General features: G+C 39.6%; 1 protein-coding gene across 2 annotated transcripts in view; it reads right to left on the reverse strand.

Annotated features, from left to right (window-relative positions):
• The window catches only part of LOC122791241 (endoplasmic reticulum-Golgi intermediate compartment protein 2-like), a 429978-nt gene that overhangs the window by 279425 nt on the left and 132182 nt on the right, over nucleotides 1-18371 (reverse strand). Inside the window, exon 7 of one of the 2 annotated variants that reach the window (XM_044058905.1) lies at nucleotides 2804-2899. The exons of the other annotated variant lie outside the window; for it this stretch is intronic. Coding sequence (XP_043914840.1) covers nucleotides 2804-2899 — 96 coding nt within the window. The remainder of the gene's footprint in view (nucleotides 1-2803; nucleotides 2900-18371) is intronic. 2 annotated transcript variants of the gene reach the window in all.

The following is an 18371-nucleotide window of genomic DNA, read 5'->3' on the forward strand; positions in this document are numbered from 1 at the left end:
ATAGCAAGGCTAATTTTTATGTGGATGCCTAATGTAACTGAAGTTTGATGTAACATTTGTGCAAAATGAGGGCTGGATTTCCAGCAGACTGATGCATAGCTGATAAAACTGCCAGGTGGGAATGCAGTCTATTAAATTAGGTAATCCCAAGTGTTATGATTTACTGCTACAGAGACCGGTGCTTAAAGGGATACTCTTGCAGAAAATATCTATACACACAACTGTACTCACTCATACATGGCACACTGACAGACTTTCATTGAGGTCACCTGGAAAAAGCTAAGATGATTCAAATTAAAACTATTCATTCATTTGAAAAGAAAATATTGGTGATACTTCACATGAAGGATCAGTTTAATACTGTCAAGAAAAAAAAAATCTCTAAATATTGGTTGTGGCAGCCATAAGTTTTCTGTCTTATGAATTTTCCATGAATGCATGTTTTGAAAGGAAAAACTGTGCATAGGTTCATAGGTAGGTACTAGGCTATTGGTCCAAGGGCCTAAGTAAGCCTAACCAACAAGGTTCCCTGGCTTACGCCACCCAAGAAAGTTATTTTCCTGTGCCCCTCTTGAGCAGAGCCACAGAAGTGATCCCTGGGGTGTATTTCCTATTTCCCATCCACCCATCAAGATTTTTCTTGAAGAGTGCTTATGAGGAACTCTGCTTGACATAGATGGGTAGCTTGTTCCAAAGTATGGGAAGTCTCTGGGACAGGAATCTATCCCTCCAGCATGTCCTGTTTATTGTGGTGACAAAGTTTCGGTCCCTAGAGTATGTAGCTCAGAGGGACTGGGATTTCTTTAGGTGCAGCATGTCCAACAGCTCTGGGTTTGACATAGCTTTATATGTTAGGCAGAAATCACCTCGGAGTAGGCAATATGCTATGGAGTAAAGCTGGAGTTTTTTGAGATGGTCAGTGTAGGGCATCTGTTTGAGGCCATTAATCCTCTTTGTGAGGTACTTCTATGGCCTTTCCAGTTGCTGCAGATGTCTTGTGGGGTACATTACAAAAGAGGCATTGTACTCTATAATGGGTCTAATGAGTGTCGAGTAGAGGGGAACAATGTCATTTTTTTCCCTTGATGAGAACCCTTTTGTGATGAGGTGTGCCATGTAGAAGGATTTCCTGACTACTGTGGCGATGTGATTATTAAAGGAAAGACTACTGTCCACCTGGGTTCCAAGGTCTCATCACAGATTCGGCATTAAATAGATTGTCGCCTATGTGGTAGTTCATGGGTACAGAGTTTTTACCAAAGGGGATGACAATGCACATTTTTTGCATTGAGCTTGAGGCCATGGCTCTGACACCAGACATCTGTCTCATTAAGGCCCTTCTGTAGGACGTCCACATCATCTAGGGACTCAACTATGGCTCATAGTTTGCAGTTATCTGCGAACTTCATTAGCCAAAAGTCTTCTGTGTTAGCCTGTACTTCAGAAAAGTAGATACCAAACAGGAGATGTCCCAGGACTGAACCCTGTGGTACTCACTTGTCACTGGTTTGAAGTCAGATTTGGAGTCTGCAACTTTTACAGTGTGGGTTCCGTCAGTGTGCCAGTTGGCAAACCCATCTTGTGACTTAGGGATTTATACCCAGTTTAGTGAGTTTAGCTATAATTCCAGAATGGGGGATGGTGTTGAAAGCCTTGGCGAGGTCAAGATAGGCTGTGTGAACCACCTTACCCTCATCTACGGCTTTGGTAACTGCCTCAAAAAAGTCAATCAGGTTCAGGAGGCATGATCTGCCTTTCACAAACCTGAAATGGGTGAAGTCCAGAGGTTACCAATGTCTTTGTTTATGAGTTCCATGATGATACGTTCCATAGCCTTACAGACCAGGCTCATCAAGCTAACAGGGCAATAGTTCCCGGGATCAGTGGTGGCTCCCCCTTTGTGGAGTGGCATAACTGTTGCTGTGTGCCATTCAGTGGTCACAAACCATGACATGAGGCTATGATTGAACATGGTGCTTAGGTGGGGAGCCAGTTCGTTCTAAAGTGCATGTAAAATGCAGCCTAGGATGTTGTCCGGTCCCATGGATGCTGTGTTTTTGGCTTTAGAGAGTGCAGCTTTTACCTGCAAAGTTGTAATTACAGGGACTCTGCATTCTTCCTGTATAGATATGGGCCCTTTTATGGGGTGGGGGGGGGGGGTAAAGTTAGCACTGAAACTATCTGCCAGGATGTTGGCAATATCAGTTGGTTCTGTTAATTTTCGTGCTGTTGTGCTGCAACTCAGAGCAGATCTGAGTGTTGCCATTGAGATTCTTGACATAGTTATAGAATGCTTTGTATTTGTCCCTAGAATCTGTGGTGATTTTGTTTTTGTACCAAGCTTTGGAGGATCTTATAAGGGATCTCAGCTTCTTACCGAGGCTGACCAGGGAGCTCATCCACTCATGGGATTTTACTCTCTTTTGCAACAGTTTCTTCCTTCTGTTGTAGAGTTTGTTTATGACAGGGGAACACCAGATTGGCTTCCTTTTTGGAGGATAGCGTCTTGGTTCTGTTTGGGATAGCGCGATCCATGCACTCATGTAAGTGCTTATAGAGTGCATTTGTGTAGGATTCAGCAGTCGTAACTGTATTGTCCATCTGCATGGATGTCATGAAGTTCGGCACTTCTGTCTTAAGAATCAGCATCATGTTGTCCTGCACACAATAAGTCTTTCCTAATCAGATGCATTTTTCCATGTTTTTACTACACACAACAAAATAAAAACACTAACAGCACTATGGATAATCATGTAAAAAGCCAACAAATGAGTAAATATGGAAATATAGTTTTAGTACTTGCCTTCCCAGAGTTATATGAAAATTTCCAGCAACTTTGTTTATTTTCAAAGAGCCATAAATTCGGCAAGCATTATGAGAACCCACAGCAAGAACTTCACTGCAAAATACATAAATATACACAAGCAATGAGTGATCAGCTCATATTCTACTTCAATTAACAAACTCGCATGCATCTGTATTTGTTTCATTCATGTAAGCCTTTGTTTATTTGATTCCAAAGAGGTCCACACTGGTTATTCATTTGGTCTTTACATGTCAGCCTAACTGAAGCACTCCATGCTGAATGTTATCTACTGCCACCTGCTGATCCATTGACATCTGTTCCTTTCGCTTCACCCAAGTCTACAGAACATACAACCTAAGGTCTGATGTCATGATTGCAGATGTGATCACTGACTTTGGAACCATGGTGCTCTGGTACTAACTGTACTTAATAAACCTTAATTTATTAGACAATGGCATTTGTTACAGACTGTTTGTAATTTGCTCCTATGTCCATTAAAATCTCACTGCTAAAGTTCAGATCCATAAGGAAGTTCTGACCAATCAAATCCCTCCCTTAGTACACCCCAGCAGGCATTTCCATCATTCCTTGTGTACACATTCACAATTTCAGCATTAGTTCAATTCTAACATGATCAGGAAATTTACCGGCATGCTTTGCATGTGAACTTTCATGATTTTTATAAGAAATTCTCTTGCAACATATTTATTTTTACTTGTTGATTTATTCATTTATTTACTTATTTAAGTTTGATGACTGGGGAAGTCCACTGGGCCAAGAAGAGCCTGTTTTCAGTGGAGGCCCAGGGAGAAAAGCTCCACAATAATTGCAAGTCACATTTTACATATTACAAAAAGACATAGTTCATACAGCTAATTAAGCAAACATTTACAGATAAGCTCCATGATATTTGCAATTGGCTTGTCACAATGTTACAAAAATGAAAAGACAATTCAATACAGAAATTTCAACATTTACATAAAGTGAATATTTTTGTCATAAACTCAATTGTAGGTTTAACATTTCAAAATATATAGCTATTAGCCATTAGTAGATTAGGAAAATACTATGTATGGAGAGGGTAATAGTATGTTTGAGATTGGAGAGTATAGTACAATAGATATTAGGGAGAAAATTAGTTTTTAGTAGAGGAGGGATTGTTTTAAGTGGGATGACGTAATAGTAGAAGTAGTTGGATGAGTCAGTACAAGGTGGAATAAAGGGGAAGTTGGAGGGTGGCAAGGGCATTCCCATTTGAAAGAATGATGAGAGAGTAGCTGAGATTTGAAATTTGTATGGTTAGGTAGGTTGCGTAGGTGTGTGAGGGGAGAGTTCCACTGTTTAGCTAAGGAGTGGGACAGCAGTAGATGGCCAGGAGGTCATGCAAATTTGTGGACCTGAAGGAGATTTTGTTTTTTGAATCTGAGAGAATGGTTGGGAATGTAAAGTTTTAAGGAAGTAGTGAGGGCTAGGCAGTTGGCAGGTTTAAAGATTAGCTTGTGCGCAATGGTGAGTTATGTAACTGATGGTGAGTTATGTAACTGAGGTAGTTGGGTAGTTCAAGCCAGTTGAGGGTGAGGCGGCAGTGGCAGTGATGGGATGAGTTTTTTGAACTGGTTGCAAATTTGGAGAGCTTGTGGTAGAAGGATTCAAAGTTGGACCGAAGGCCAAGATGGACATTGGTGAAAAGAAAGGCACCATACATAAGGGGAGGGGAGTAGGAAGGTGGATGCAATAGTTTAATGGGTAGAGGGACTTAGGAAGTGGTTGTGCCTGTAGAGGAGACCTAACTTTTGGTGGATGTTCTTGAATGAGGAGTGGATGTGGGTGTCAAATTTTAGTTCTTCATCAATAATGATGCCAAGAAGCTTGGTGTTGGGAACAATTTCAAGGAGGGTATTGTTTTGGCTCTGTATGATTAAGGTGGATTTGTTAATGGCGTTTTTGGGAGGGGGAAAAAAACATTAGTTTGGTTTAATTTGCATTTAGTGTCAGATGGTTAGACAGCATCCAGGTTTCTGTTTTGGAGTAGGCTAGTTGGTTTTTTGCTAGGAGCTCAGAGTGGGAGAAGGCTGAGCAAATGATTGTTGAGTCATCTGCATATTGGATGCTAGATGAGCCTGGGATAGATTGGTGAAAGTTGTTAATGAATAGGTTGAAGAGAAGAGGGCCAAGAAAGTACAGTTGTGTACACTTAACATAAATGTAGATGTTAGAGTGTATTCACTGTTGCAGTCATCACATTTGGGTTATCTGCTTGCAGTAGCCCTCAGTCGTTCTGATTATCAGAGTCTTGGGTCCTGCGTCAGTTGCTGTCTCATCTTCCATAACATCAGGTAGTCAGGGATATAAAGCATGCAGCCAATGCCATTACATCAGTTTTTCTTGCCCCAGATGTCAGGTGTCCCCCTAATGGGAAGCAATTAAATATATATATATATATATATATATATATATATATATATATATATATATATATATATATATACACACACAAGGTTACATCTCCAACAAAAAAGCAAATACACTAAAAAGCTTTAAGCATAGTAAACAAGAATAGAGGTAGACCCAAAAGATGTCAGGGGGCTGGAGGGAGGGTAACCAGGACTGCAACAGTGAATACACTTGAACATCTACATTTATGGTAAGTGTACACAACTCTGCTATGTTCTTCATGTTTCACTGTTGCAGTCATTACATTTGGGTAGATTCCCAAAGCTAAGGCTGGGAGGAGGAAATAAGATAGCATTAGGACCAGCTATAAGGCCCTGCAAGACTGCAGTGACAAAGCCAGCTCTGGATTTAGAGAAAATTGGCAAATGGTAATGCTTGGTGAAGGTATGTACAGAACTCCAGGTAGCAGATTCAAGGATTTACCTGGTAGGGACACCTCTGAGATAGGCTGTAGAGGTAGATGCAGCTCTATTTGAATGTGGTCTTATCCCCTGTGGGGTAGGTTTTCCATGGTGCTTATAGAAGAAATTAATGTAATGGCCTATCCATTTAGAAATAGTTTGCTTTGAAATGGCCTTCCCCACTGCCCCTGCAGAAAATGCCACCAGCAGCTGCTCAGATTTCCTGAGAGGTTTAGTCCTGTCCAAATAAAATCTAAGTTGCCTGTGCACATCTAAGGAGTCCAGTATACGTTCCCCTTTGTTCTGTGGATTAGAAAAGAAGGTTGGCAAATGAATGGATTGATTAAGAGCCACACTGGATACTACATTGGGCATGAAGGAGGTATTGGTCCTAAGGGACACCCTGTCTACATGAAAGATGATGAAAGGCTCCACTGCCATAAGGGCCTGTAATTCAGACACCCTTCTTGCTAAAGTGATGGTTAAAAGGAAGGTTGTTTTCCAAGAAAGGAATTTCAACTCTGCATTTGCAGATGGCTCAAAAGGAGGTAGAATGAGTTTTTTCCAGTACAAAGTTAAGGTCCCAGGCTGGAGTTGAGGCTCTCCTGGGTGGTCTTACGTTTTTGGTCCCTCTGAGGAACTGCTTGAGCAGTGGCTGAGAGAAGAGGGGTGATTCTGTGTTGCAATGAGCTGAAATGGCTGAAGCATGAATTTTGATAGAGGAAAAGGAAAGGCCCTTGTGAAGCATCTCAGTTAAGTATTGAAGAATCTGAGGTAAATTGGATGCTGCTGTGCCCATCCCCCGAGTTTGGTTTCAGGAACAGAATCTTTTTCCATTTTTCAGCATAAGATTTTCTAGTACTAGGCCTCCTTGCCTCCAGAATGACATCCAACATTTGCTTACTGAGGGATGGTAACAGAGAGATTAGGTAATTAGCCAGGCTGCCAGGTTCAGGGTTTGAAGCTGAGGGTGCAGAATCTGGCCCTCTTGCTAGGATAGCATGGTAGGGGTCTGAGGCAGGTGCCATGTTGCCAGCAGTGACACACTGTGCAAGACGGGGTACCAGTGTTGGCGTGGCCAGTCTGGTGCAATCAGTATCATCCTTGGTTTGTCCTGTTTGATCTGTAGTAGTACCTTGGAGAGGAGAGGCAGAGGAGGAAATGCATAAGCTGACAGATTTTTCCAGGTGAAGGACAGGGCATCCACTTTCCAATCTTGTTTGTGGAGAGTCCTTGTGCAGAATTTGTCCAAATGGTAGTTCTGGCGGGAGGCAAACAGGTCTATCTCTGGGCTCCTCCATTTGTTTATCAATATGTTGAATGTCTTTGGTTCCAGTTTCCACTCATGTGGGTCCATGAGATTTATGCTTTGTTTGTCTGCCAGTGTATTTAGCTTTCCTGGCAGGAATTGAGCCTGTAGGTGTACTTGGTAGTGCAAGGCTGTGTTCCACAGAGCCATTGCTAGTCTGCAGAGAGGGTATGAGTGGGTTCCCCCCTGCTTGTTTATGTACCACATAACAGTGGTGTTGTCCATATTTCCCATTAATTGTCCTAGAAGAATGTGGTCCTTGAAGGCTGTCAGAACATTCTGTACAGCTAACATTTCTTTTTGATTGATAGGCAGGTGCATTTGACTTGGGTTCCATTTGCCCTGAATGCACTTCCCTGCCAAGTGAGCCCCCCATGCATAGTCTGATGCGTCTGTTAGGGTTTGGGCGGCAGGTGGTAGAGTGAATGGCAGTCCCTTGTTTTGGTGGCAGGCCTCTACCCACCAAAGGAACTCTATCTGTAGGCAAGGTATGATAGGAATCATTGCTTCTAGATCCTGAAAATGTTGACACCATAGGCTTTTTAGATACCATTGTAGTTTCCTCATATGCAGTCTTGCATATGGAATTAGCAGGATGCAGGAGGCCAGGAACCCCAAGGCTTGCTGTATTTGTCTTGCAGATAGCAGGGTTTAAGTGGCCATTAGTTTGAAGTAGGCAGTCAAATGAACTTGTTTCTCTGGTGTGAGGAAAGCCATCTTGGAAGTTGTGTTCAAGCTTGCTCCCAGGAATACAACTTGTTGGCAGGGTACAAGATGTGATTTATTTTCGTTTATGGTGTACCCCAGAGAAGTTAGCAATTTCTGTACAAATGCCAGATGATTCAATAGTATGTCCTGGTTTTCTACCTGAATTAGACAATCGTCCCGGTATGGGTATATTTAAACATTTCTTTGCCTGCAAAATACAATGACTGGAGCTAGGCAGTTTGTGAATATCCTGGGCGCAGTAGATAAGCCAAAGAGCAGTGCAGAGAACTGATAGTGCATGAAGCCTGGTTTGAAGCATAGGTATCTTCTGCAAGATTCCCTGATTGGGATGTGCAGGCAGGCTTCCTTTAAATCCAGTGTTACCAACCAGGCATCCTTGCTTAGCATAGGAAGCAACTGGTGAAGAGTTAGCATCTTGAATTTTGGGATCACCAAAAATGTCTTTAGGATAGAGAGGTCCAGGATAGGATGCCAGGAGTTGTCTTTTCTGGGCACCAGGAAAAGTCTTGAGTAGAAACCTTGTCCCTTTTCCTCTTCTGGGACAGTTTGAATAGCCCTGATATTTAAGCGAGAGAGAACTTGCTTTTGAGCTTCTGCCCACTGATTTGGGGGTAGATCTGGCCAACCATTTGGGGTTGGTAAAGTGTGGAAGTGGAATCTGTATCCTTGGGAAACTATATTTAAAACCCATTTGTCATGGGTAATGAGCTCCCAATTTTTAGCCTGCAGAGCAATCTTTCCCACTAAAGGAGCAGTCAGTTGAGAAGGGCTTGGAAGTTTTAAAGATAAGTCATTGAGACAATTTACCATAGGGGGGAGTCTTACTACTCCCTGCTTTGGAAGTGGGAGCCCCCCACTGCTTAGTCCTGTGTGTACCTTGAGACTTGAAGCCTGGGTGTTCTGCTGGTTCTGGGTTTGGACTGAGAAGGCCTGGAAGAGGCAGGAAAGGACCAATTCTTAGAGGGTCAATGCCTACTAAATCTGGGAGGCTGTACTTGCAGGAAATATTTAACAGTTTGCATAGATTTAGCTTTTTCCTCCATCTTTTTAAGTACTACTTCTGCTTTGTTGCCAAACAGGTGGTCCTGGTTTAAGGGAGCATCCAGCAATTTAGCTTTACCATGATCTGGCAAAGATTGCTTCTTAAGCCAAGCATGCCTTCTAAGTAAAGACCCAGTAACAGCATCCCTGCAAGATGCCTCAAGTGAATCAAAACCACATTGCAAAGTATGTTTTCCAACTTGTTCAGCAGAATGCATTAAATCATGTAAATCTTTATTTTCAGCACAGTCAGGAATCAACATCATTTTCTGTTTAAGCAATCCAATAATATGCTGCTGATACTTTAACATATGAAACTGGCAGTTTAAGGCCCTAATGGCCAAGGCTGCAGAAGTGTATCCCTTTTTCCCCATCTATCCAGTGCCCTGGAATCTCTATCAGAGGGGGTAGGATTTTTGGCAGTAGTTGCCTTAATGCCCTTGGGTCCCTGTAAAATTATCTCAGGATCCGCAGTAGGATTTTTAAAGAGGAACTTGTGAGAGTCAGAAACCCTGTAATATCTATCTGCTTTTCTGGGAGCAGGAGGTAAGGAGTCAGGGGCCAAGCTGTATTCCGAAAAGGCATCATCAACAATGTCCAGTACAGGGGGGATAGCTAAAAGCCTGTGTTGGGGCAGGAGTAAGAAATCCCTAAGCCTCTTTTTAGAAACAGAGAAATCCTGGCTTTCCCAATGAAAATGCTCCCTAAGAGTATGCAAGGTTTCTCCAAAAGAGAAATCCTCTGGAGGGGAAGCACAGGGAATAGAGTCCTCTGCATCAGAGTCCTCATAGGTAGATAAGGGTAAATCCTGGTCATCAGAGGAAACAGTCTTCGGCCATTCTTACCATTTGTTTTTTAGGCATGGAGGCCTAACCATGTGGTCTGGGCATCAGTTTTCTAGGCATAAATCAAGTTTTAGGCCTTGAAGAAGAAGATGGTGTCAAGTTTAATATGCAAGTCAGTAGGCCTGAATACACCCTCAGAAGCTGGTGTCTGCACAGTGGCTCCGGACCCATCCAAGGTAGAGACATCCGCAGGTTCCACAGTTGAAGCATCTTGCGGCATACTGGACTCCGAATGAGTCTCATTAGATGCCTATGAATCTGAAGTAGCGGGTAACAGGGGTTGTGAAAGCGCCTCACTGAGTACCAGCGAACTGGCGACTAGCTTAGGAGAACCATCATCGGCAGCTTTGGACCTAAGAGTTCTGTCTCTGTCTTTATCTTTCCATTTTTACAGAATGTCAGTAGCCTGGTGGCTTACCGAAGCCATATCTGGGGTAATTGAACTGAGTACCAAAATATTTAGAAATGTAAATATACCGACAACGAATAGTTTGTTGCTTAAATAGGGCACAAAACCGACAGCAAAGTACGTTGTGGTCAGGGCCTAGGCAAGGAATACAGTACGAATGAAAATCTTTATGAGGTATTTGCTTTCCACAAGAAATACAATTACTGACTTTTACTGACATCGGTTTAGAGCAAGAAAAAGTTTCCCCAACGGGGTACTTAGCTTAGTTGAAGACTTTGGTTCTGAAACTCGAAAATGAAAATTTCAGGAGTCGGCCGACCGGCACTTGCAAACTGCTTCTGCTTCGGGCACCGCGTGGCAAGAAAGACTGATGTAATGGCATCGGCCGCATGCTTTATACCCCTGACTACCTGACGTCATGGAAGATGAGACAGCAACTGACGCAGAACCCAAGACTTTGATAATCAGGCTGACTGAGGGTTACTGCAAGCTGATAACCCAAATGTGATGACTGCAATAGTGAAACCCAAAGAACATCAGAACCTTGTGGGAGACCTGTGGGTGTGGGAAGGAAGGGGGAGGCTGAAGTTTTCCATTGGACAGCTTGTTGGTGGTTGGACAAGTAGCTGGAAAACCAGGCAATGGTGGTGGGAGAGAGGTGTAGGGTGGAGAGTTGGGATATAAGTAGGGTGTGTGAGATGGTGTCAAAGGCCTTTGACAGATCTAGGAATAGTGTGGATATGAACCTGCCTGAGTCTCATTCGAGGTTTATGGTTTCAAGAAAGGAAAGAAGGGCAGTCATGGTGCTGTGGCCAGGGCAGAAGCTGTGTTGGGTAGGGGAGAGGGCAGAAGCTGTGTTGGGTAGGGGAGAGGAGATTGTTTAGTGTTAGGTGTGTCATGAGCTGTGCTTGTATTGTTTTCTCTAGTATTTTAGAAAAAGTGAAAAGGATGGCAATAGGCCTGAAGTTGGTGGTATCAGCATTTTTGCCACCTTTGTGGAGGGGGATGATGTAATAATGGCACCAGATAGAAGGGACATATGATTATTGTATGGATCTATTTATAAGAATAGAGATGGGATAGGCAATGCTGTCTGCAGATTGTTTGAGGAAGGTGGGTGGAAGGTTGTCGGGTGCATTGCAACAGGATTTAAGTTTGAGGAGAAGTCTTTTTATAGTGCTTGTGGGGATGGGCTTAAGGCAGGAGGAAGGTTGATGATTTGGGGAGGGGGTGGGAAGGAGTCTGATAGTTTAGCTATGCAAAGAATATGTTGGTGCTCACCTGTATTGCTGCATTTCTACATTTTTTGTGTGAATATAGTATATAGTCTCTAATTTGTTGCTGCATGTTGATTTATATTTGTTTTTCAGTCTAGAGCACTGATCAGTCAAAGGCTTAGCCCAATGTGGCTATACCTGGCTTCATTTTTTGGAAGTTACATAGGATGTTACTCATACCCTTAAAAAAGTTATTTGTCAATGCTTTTTAATTGAGTAGGTGAACTGATCTAAGAATGAAACTTTTCAAACATCCAGACATGCAGCAGGAAGTCCTAAAATACAAATGGATTATAATATGACTACATATCACATGCAGCAACAAATTAGAGACTGTATATTATATTCACACAGAAAATGCAGAAATGCAGCAATACATGTGAGTGCCAGCATGTGTGATGCAATTTTTGGGAAAAAAGAATGCAAGAGTGCAGCACTCACACCTCACCTTTATAAACACACTAACGTAGAGGTCACCATACTCCCCACACCCCACCTTACTGAACGCAGTAACATAGAGGTCACCATCCTTCCCACACCCACTTTACTGAACACAGTAATGTAGAGATCACCATACTCCCCACACCCCACCTTACTGAACACAATAATGCAGAAGTCACCACACTCCCCACACCCCACCTTACTGAACACAGTAACATAGAGGTTACCATACTTCCCACACCATCATACTGAACACAGTAATGAAGAGGTCAACAAACGTCAGGGTAAGTTATGCTTAGGACTGTGTGAGAGAGTTGCAAATCTTTTCCTAAATGTTTACAAGAGATATAATTAGAGCAACTAGAGATAGTAATGGAGCATGAACTTCTGTGGAAATGTCAGTCAGTCAGTCAGTCAATCCAACTGATGCAGATAATATATCAAGTACTGTATTAGAAGATGGTACATACCGAAATTTAGTGCTGGAGTAAAACAGTCAGTTGCAGGACCTCATAAGGCAAATAGGTAGGGACCTGAGAGCTAAAGTATATGCTAAACATATGCTGATATTCAATGGGAGCATCCTGCATCATGTCTGGGCTCATACCGTTGTGCAGGTAGGTACTAGCATTAGAAGGGTATCCATTAAGAATTAAATAGTTCAAGATATTCTTGCATAACAGAAGTGGACATATAAGCCTTTAATGTACAGGAAGTGTGTAAACAATTCATGCAGATGTCAGGCTGATGTAAGGTGGTAAAAGATCAATAATATGTACTGCTTGAAGTCTTTATGAATTCTAGGCTCAGAAAGTAATACAGAGGAGACACAAAGTGTTAGGACTGACAAGGCCTTGTCCTCTTTTGCAAGTTTTGTTTTGACTTTGAGAAACTAACTGTCTCTACTTGGATGACAAGTTGGAAACAAAACTGTTCTCTTATTTCTGTATGTTATTAAGGGGCAATGGTCCAAGACCAGCAGGTAAACAAAAATGTAAATAAAAAAAAAATAACAACAAACTTGGTTTACATGAGACTAGGCAGTCAGGCAGAAAACTGTAACCATGAAAAGTAATGCAGTCAAATGATAAACTTGTGGTGGCATTGTTCCATTACCATAAGCCTGTTATTGCGCCTATTCTATTAGAAAAGTGCCACAGTAATGATTTTTTGCTGTTGTATTACTGCCCTCCACCAAGCTACATAAATGTCTGACTTTGCCTAACGAGTTCTGTGCTGATTACACAGGATTTGCATTCTAAGTATTACTGAACTTGCAAACGTTAACGGTCACTAATGTGACAATCACTAACAGCTACTGTTGGAGAACTTCAGAATCATTTAACTTTATTGTTTTGATTCTTTTTTGCTTTATTCTTTTCCATCACCTAAAAACCTTGCAAGTCACATTAATTCAGTATAGTAATATACGAACATATGTATGAAATTATAAAACATGTATATTTAAATAAATATGAAAAGTACTGATGCAAACATGAACAACTAAGTGAACAAGTTAAAGTTTAGAGGCCCACATATTTAATTTAGGACCTATCATTTTTTTTTCATATAAACACGGGAGGCTTGAGGCACTGCATTCAATCTTGTTTTTTCAAGTTCCACCCTGGGATTAGGACAAGAGTTTTCAAATAAAGAATAAACATTTTACAAAGCTCCTCATGTTTTATTTATTGTCTGAATAAGATATGGATCCCAGATTCTGGTACTTGTGAATCTATTACATTAGCAGTGATGCAAGAGATCCAGGACAGCTGGGTCATTGACAGCATGGGAGGCAAGGTATTGAATAAAAAAGAACGCAGCTTCTAGTCTCTCTTGGTAGCTCAGGGTCTTTAAGCTTCTGATCTTGTTAGTTAGAAACTGATGCATTTTTTTCTTAATTGTTTGGTATGAGTAGTGAGGTACATCCCAAAGGGAGTGTTTTTCCTATTTTAACCACAGCATGCCAGAGAAAAATACAGCCAGTACCCAAAATATCAGTTGCCAATGACATGCAAAAGACTACTCCCTGCTAGTGCATTATGCACTATTTGCCAGCATTACACTGCTAAGAGATGTTTTTGAATTCTAATACTCTCACAGACCTTATATGTGGTCATACCATGCCAATAAGGATATCAGATGTTTCAATCATTTCACAGTGCTTACAACCTATACATTCAAGTATCATTCAAACATATATCTCTGCAGCAAGGTGATGGGAAGATGAACAGAGGCATATGATTCCTTTTAAGAATCTTACTAAGTCAAGTAATTAAGCCTGTGACAGGCAGCTGAACAGACATGCAGCAGGTATGAATAACGACTGAGACATAATAGCTGGCAGACTACGTATAAGTGAGACTGAAGAGTGATTTGAGGGGCTGAAGAACATACTTTTCTTAAATAATGTAATGAATTATAACTTTTCAATGTTCTACCACTTCATCTGTTGCTCCTGATGTACTGAGGTATTGTGCATGCACATGGCTTTTATGTCCTCACCCTTTCAGAGTGCATCACTGCTGTGTAAGGGAGGGTATTAAGAAGCAAACATCTCTGTAGTGAGTTTTGTGTCTTCCCTCTGTCTTTTATGATTTTTAGTTGGGAAGCATGAAACTCTGTCTGCAATTACTAATAGACAGAAAGGCTAAGTGATTTAAAAGAAATTAAAGATGTTATGAAGGACATTGCAAAACTATGAAGAACATCGAGTACATTGTGTAAAAGTGTAGATAGATGAGAGGTATGTTAAACGGCAGTATGACTGATCATTTTGTAGGTGAAAATAACTCTGAACTGCCCAGGCTTTTGTAAAATAATGATATTGCTGAAAATGTTTGTACCATCTCATGTAAAGCAATTTAGTCTAAACAGAAGTATATTTTAACAGAATGATGGCTGCTTAACAAGACATGAGCAGTCAGACTTTCTTTGATTGGGATATGTTTACTTTATAATGGACATGCTGACTGGCTATACAACCAGTGTATACATGTTTGAACATTAGTGACCATTTATTGTATAATATATAAGTAATGTTTTTCAATGTTATTTTTATGAAGTAACCTGTGTTTGCCTTATGCCAGCAGACAGCTACAGAGGATGCAAGTTTGACTGACTTCTTTTATTAATAATGTAATGAATATATATAAACATGTAAGGTGAAAGTACATGTAACGGATTGTGTTACACAGACCTCCTAACACTGCTCACTAAGTGAATTACAGCTTAGACAGCTGGACAAACACCTAACGTTTTCTTTTTCTTTTTTACTGTAATTAGTAGAACACGAAGCAGATAACGCTCCATGCACTACACAGAATTACAATCAGATTGACGATCATAACATATGGATGCCCAGATTCGCTCTCAAGAAGAATTTCTTGGCATCCATGTCTCCAGCACATGAACAGTTGCTTAGGATTGGCGACTCACTCATAATCCTCTATGTCAATGTAATAACAGTTTTTCTTCTTCTTATACGGTCTATTTACAATGAGAAAACTGGATGCTAGGATGATACTACATACAGCATTTTAATGTACATAATAGTTTGTATTTGCACTTTATTGACATCATTACATCTTCCATACAAAACTGACAATAAGATACATTTTATTTTGACATGTTATTTTCTCATACAGTATAAATTTGGGTGAAGATACATGATTCAATACAATTATTTATTATTAAATATGGGATGTCTGATAAACAAGAAGGTGAAGCTTTATTATTGATAGAAAAAAAATTGTGAATATCATGGCTCAAATATTGTTTATAAAAGAGGAAGACTAATGAATTATTTTCCAATGAACAAATTGGGTGTTATTTTTCTCCAAGAAATATACTGTCTAGGAAAATGTTTCCAGATTTGAATTTAAAAACTAATCACAGCCAGTGTTTTTTTTTTTTCATTAAAGAAAAAAAAGAGTATATTGATTATACAGAATATCAGTTATGTCATAGCTAAAATTATTTCTTCCTTTAATGATACCAAGGGAACGTTAAAATTTAAAACACACTCTTCATGGTCTTAATGTACACTGGATACTGGGCTTGGAGCTAGATATGCTAAAGCGTTTGATATTTTGACATCTTACTAAAGTGAATGAGGGTTGACATAAAACAACTCAGAATTTCAGCTTTAGCAAAAGTTTTAACACAGGTAAATCTGAAAAACTGTATGCAATCAAAGTGATTTAGTTGACCTAAATTGCTTTATTTCTATGTTTTCAGGACACAAACACCAACTATTGAACAGTGTGTTTTGAATTGGTCTAAGAATGCCTCTAACTCCATGCCCTTTTTCAGATAATAGTGCCTTTTATTCACCTCGATAGTTAACTAGACAAAATAAATATAGCTTACATAATTCCTTCTTATATGATTAAGCTATAAGAATTCAAATAACAAACTCTGGTACATACTATGCTGAGTATACGATATAATATAACAAAACCTTCTAAAACAACAATGATTAATAATTACATCAATTCCTTTAGGAAACTTATCAATGCAAACATAGATCTAAACCTTTGGTTTGACCTTTTAACCCCATTTACCATCATTAAGAACTTTCCTCACAAAATATATAAGGAAACAATAACCTCCTGGGAACAAAATGGATTCTTATGCTGGTTTCAGTGTGTAAATAAATTAAATGTTTTAGATATACATATGATAAAAACAGCTTATAATATTTCAACACAGGTCTGGTTAACCTTACAAAGCATTCTAATGTACATTCAAGATTTATGCAGATTAATTAATAATTCTTCATTTAAAGATATTCCAAATCTAGTATGTTTTCTGTATGAATTTATATATAATAGTTGTGAAAAGAAAAATTCCATTTCAAATCTATATAAAGAGTTAATAACATATAAAACAATTCCAAAACCATCATACTGGCAGTTCTTAACAAAAGGTCAGTCATTGCAGTTAATAGAAGAAACTAAAAGTAACATCTTACTATCAGTTAATTACACCTCTAACATACAGTACTGGAAAATGTTTAACTGGAAATACTTACATAGAGCATTTTTAACACCAGATAGAATTAAAAAGATCAGTACTATAAAAATGTTTTTTGCTGGAGGTGTAAAAAGTCAAATAAAGCAGACTGGATTCATATTTTTTATGAATGTAATAAAATTAAATCTTATTGGAATGGAATCAATCATTTTTTAGAAGCTTTATTTAATGAATCCTTTACCTTAACTAAAGTACTGATAGCACTAAAAGTAAATGAAGGTCCCTACCTGAATAAGACAAATATGTATTTGTTATGGACAATACCTGCTATATCTAGGAAATGCATAACCAGGAGATGGAATTCAAATACACCCCGACCTTGTAAGACTTCTACACTTTACTGAAGACAACTGCATTGATGGAAATAAAAATCAAAGAACTACGACTCTATCCCAGGCCATTGGTAAATAATCCTTGGAAGAAAGTTATATCTGTTGGATACTCTGCAATAATCAATATTGTATCTCTAATAACTGATCTGTTAATTCTATATTTAATAAGATACAGTGTATATAATTGAATGTTAGGCTATTGTAAATATTGTATATAGTTTAAAATATTTAAAAATATGTAAATGTTATTTTAATTGAAAATAAAAACATTTGAGAAAAAAAAAGAATTCAAATAATATTTAAATAATGAATTGGATATGCATTTTTATCATTTAATGATAATGCTGATATTAAAACTGGTATTGGATTCACTGAAATAATACCTACTAGGCATGGTTACATTGACATGCTTAAGCTACAAATGGATTTATATGCTGCTAAATCAAAAGTACAAACATGGAGTCTATATTTAAGGGGTAGTTATGATCTTACATCATAAATACAAACACATTTAAAGTCACAAGGTAGCAATAGCTTCAGGGAAAGTGAAATTACAAACCTCTTCTATTTCTTCAGAAGTTTGGAGAGTGGGGGTGGGGTTAACATAATGGCTAAGGTATTTGCCCCACAGACACAAGGAAGAGGGTTTGATTCTCATCTTTGGAAGGGAAACTGAATAGGCTTAAAAACCACCAACAAGAGCAACTAAACTACTTACATATGAGCCTATGAACATCAGAATGTGCTTCTTGCTTGCCTTTCTCCTGGAAATGTCAGTAAAGCCATCAGAAGACATGGTTGTAAGTAAAATGTCCTATGCAGCCTGTCTCAATGCCCTATCCCTTTATTCTGTCTCATACAGGCTGTTGATGGGTGATCTATGCTTAACATACAAGGCATTGTCAGACCTCACTCTGATGGACCTCTTGCATATCCACAAAACCAGAATTACCCATTGTAAAGACTTAAACCTTGCCAATGATATAAATAGGAGATGCTGGAGAGACAGGTATGTATACCATAGACTACCCTGCCTCTGGAACAGGCTCCCCATCCACATGAAGCAGAGTTTCTCCCTAACCCAATTTAAATGTAACTTTGACAACTGGATGTGAACATGAAATGCATCCCTAGTATGACAGCTATGTCTCTAATTGACACAGGTGTCCTGTAAATAGTTTGTCTCACAGGCTCCTGCTTATAAATATTTCATCTCCCAATCCCATGCTTAAACTTATCAAGGGTACCAGAATTTGTCAGAGATTTGGGATGCATGGCTAGACATAAAAA

The sequence above is a fragment of the Protopterus annectens genome, chromosome 17.part0 (assembly GCF_019279795.1).
Source record: "Protopterus annectens isolate FY-2018-M chromosome 17.part0, PAN1.0, whole genome shotgun sequence".
In the NCBI taxonomy this organism is placed as follows: Eukaryota; Metazoa; Chordata; order Ceratodontiformes; family Protopteridae; genus Protopterus; species Protopterus annectens.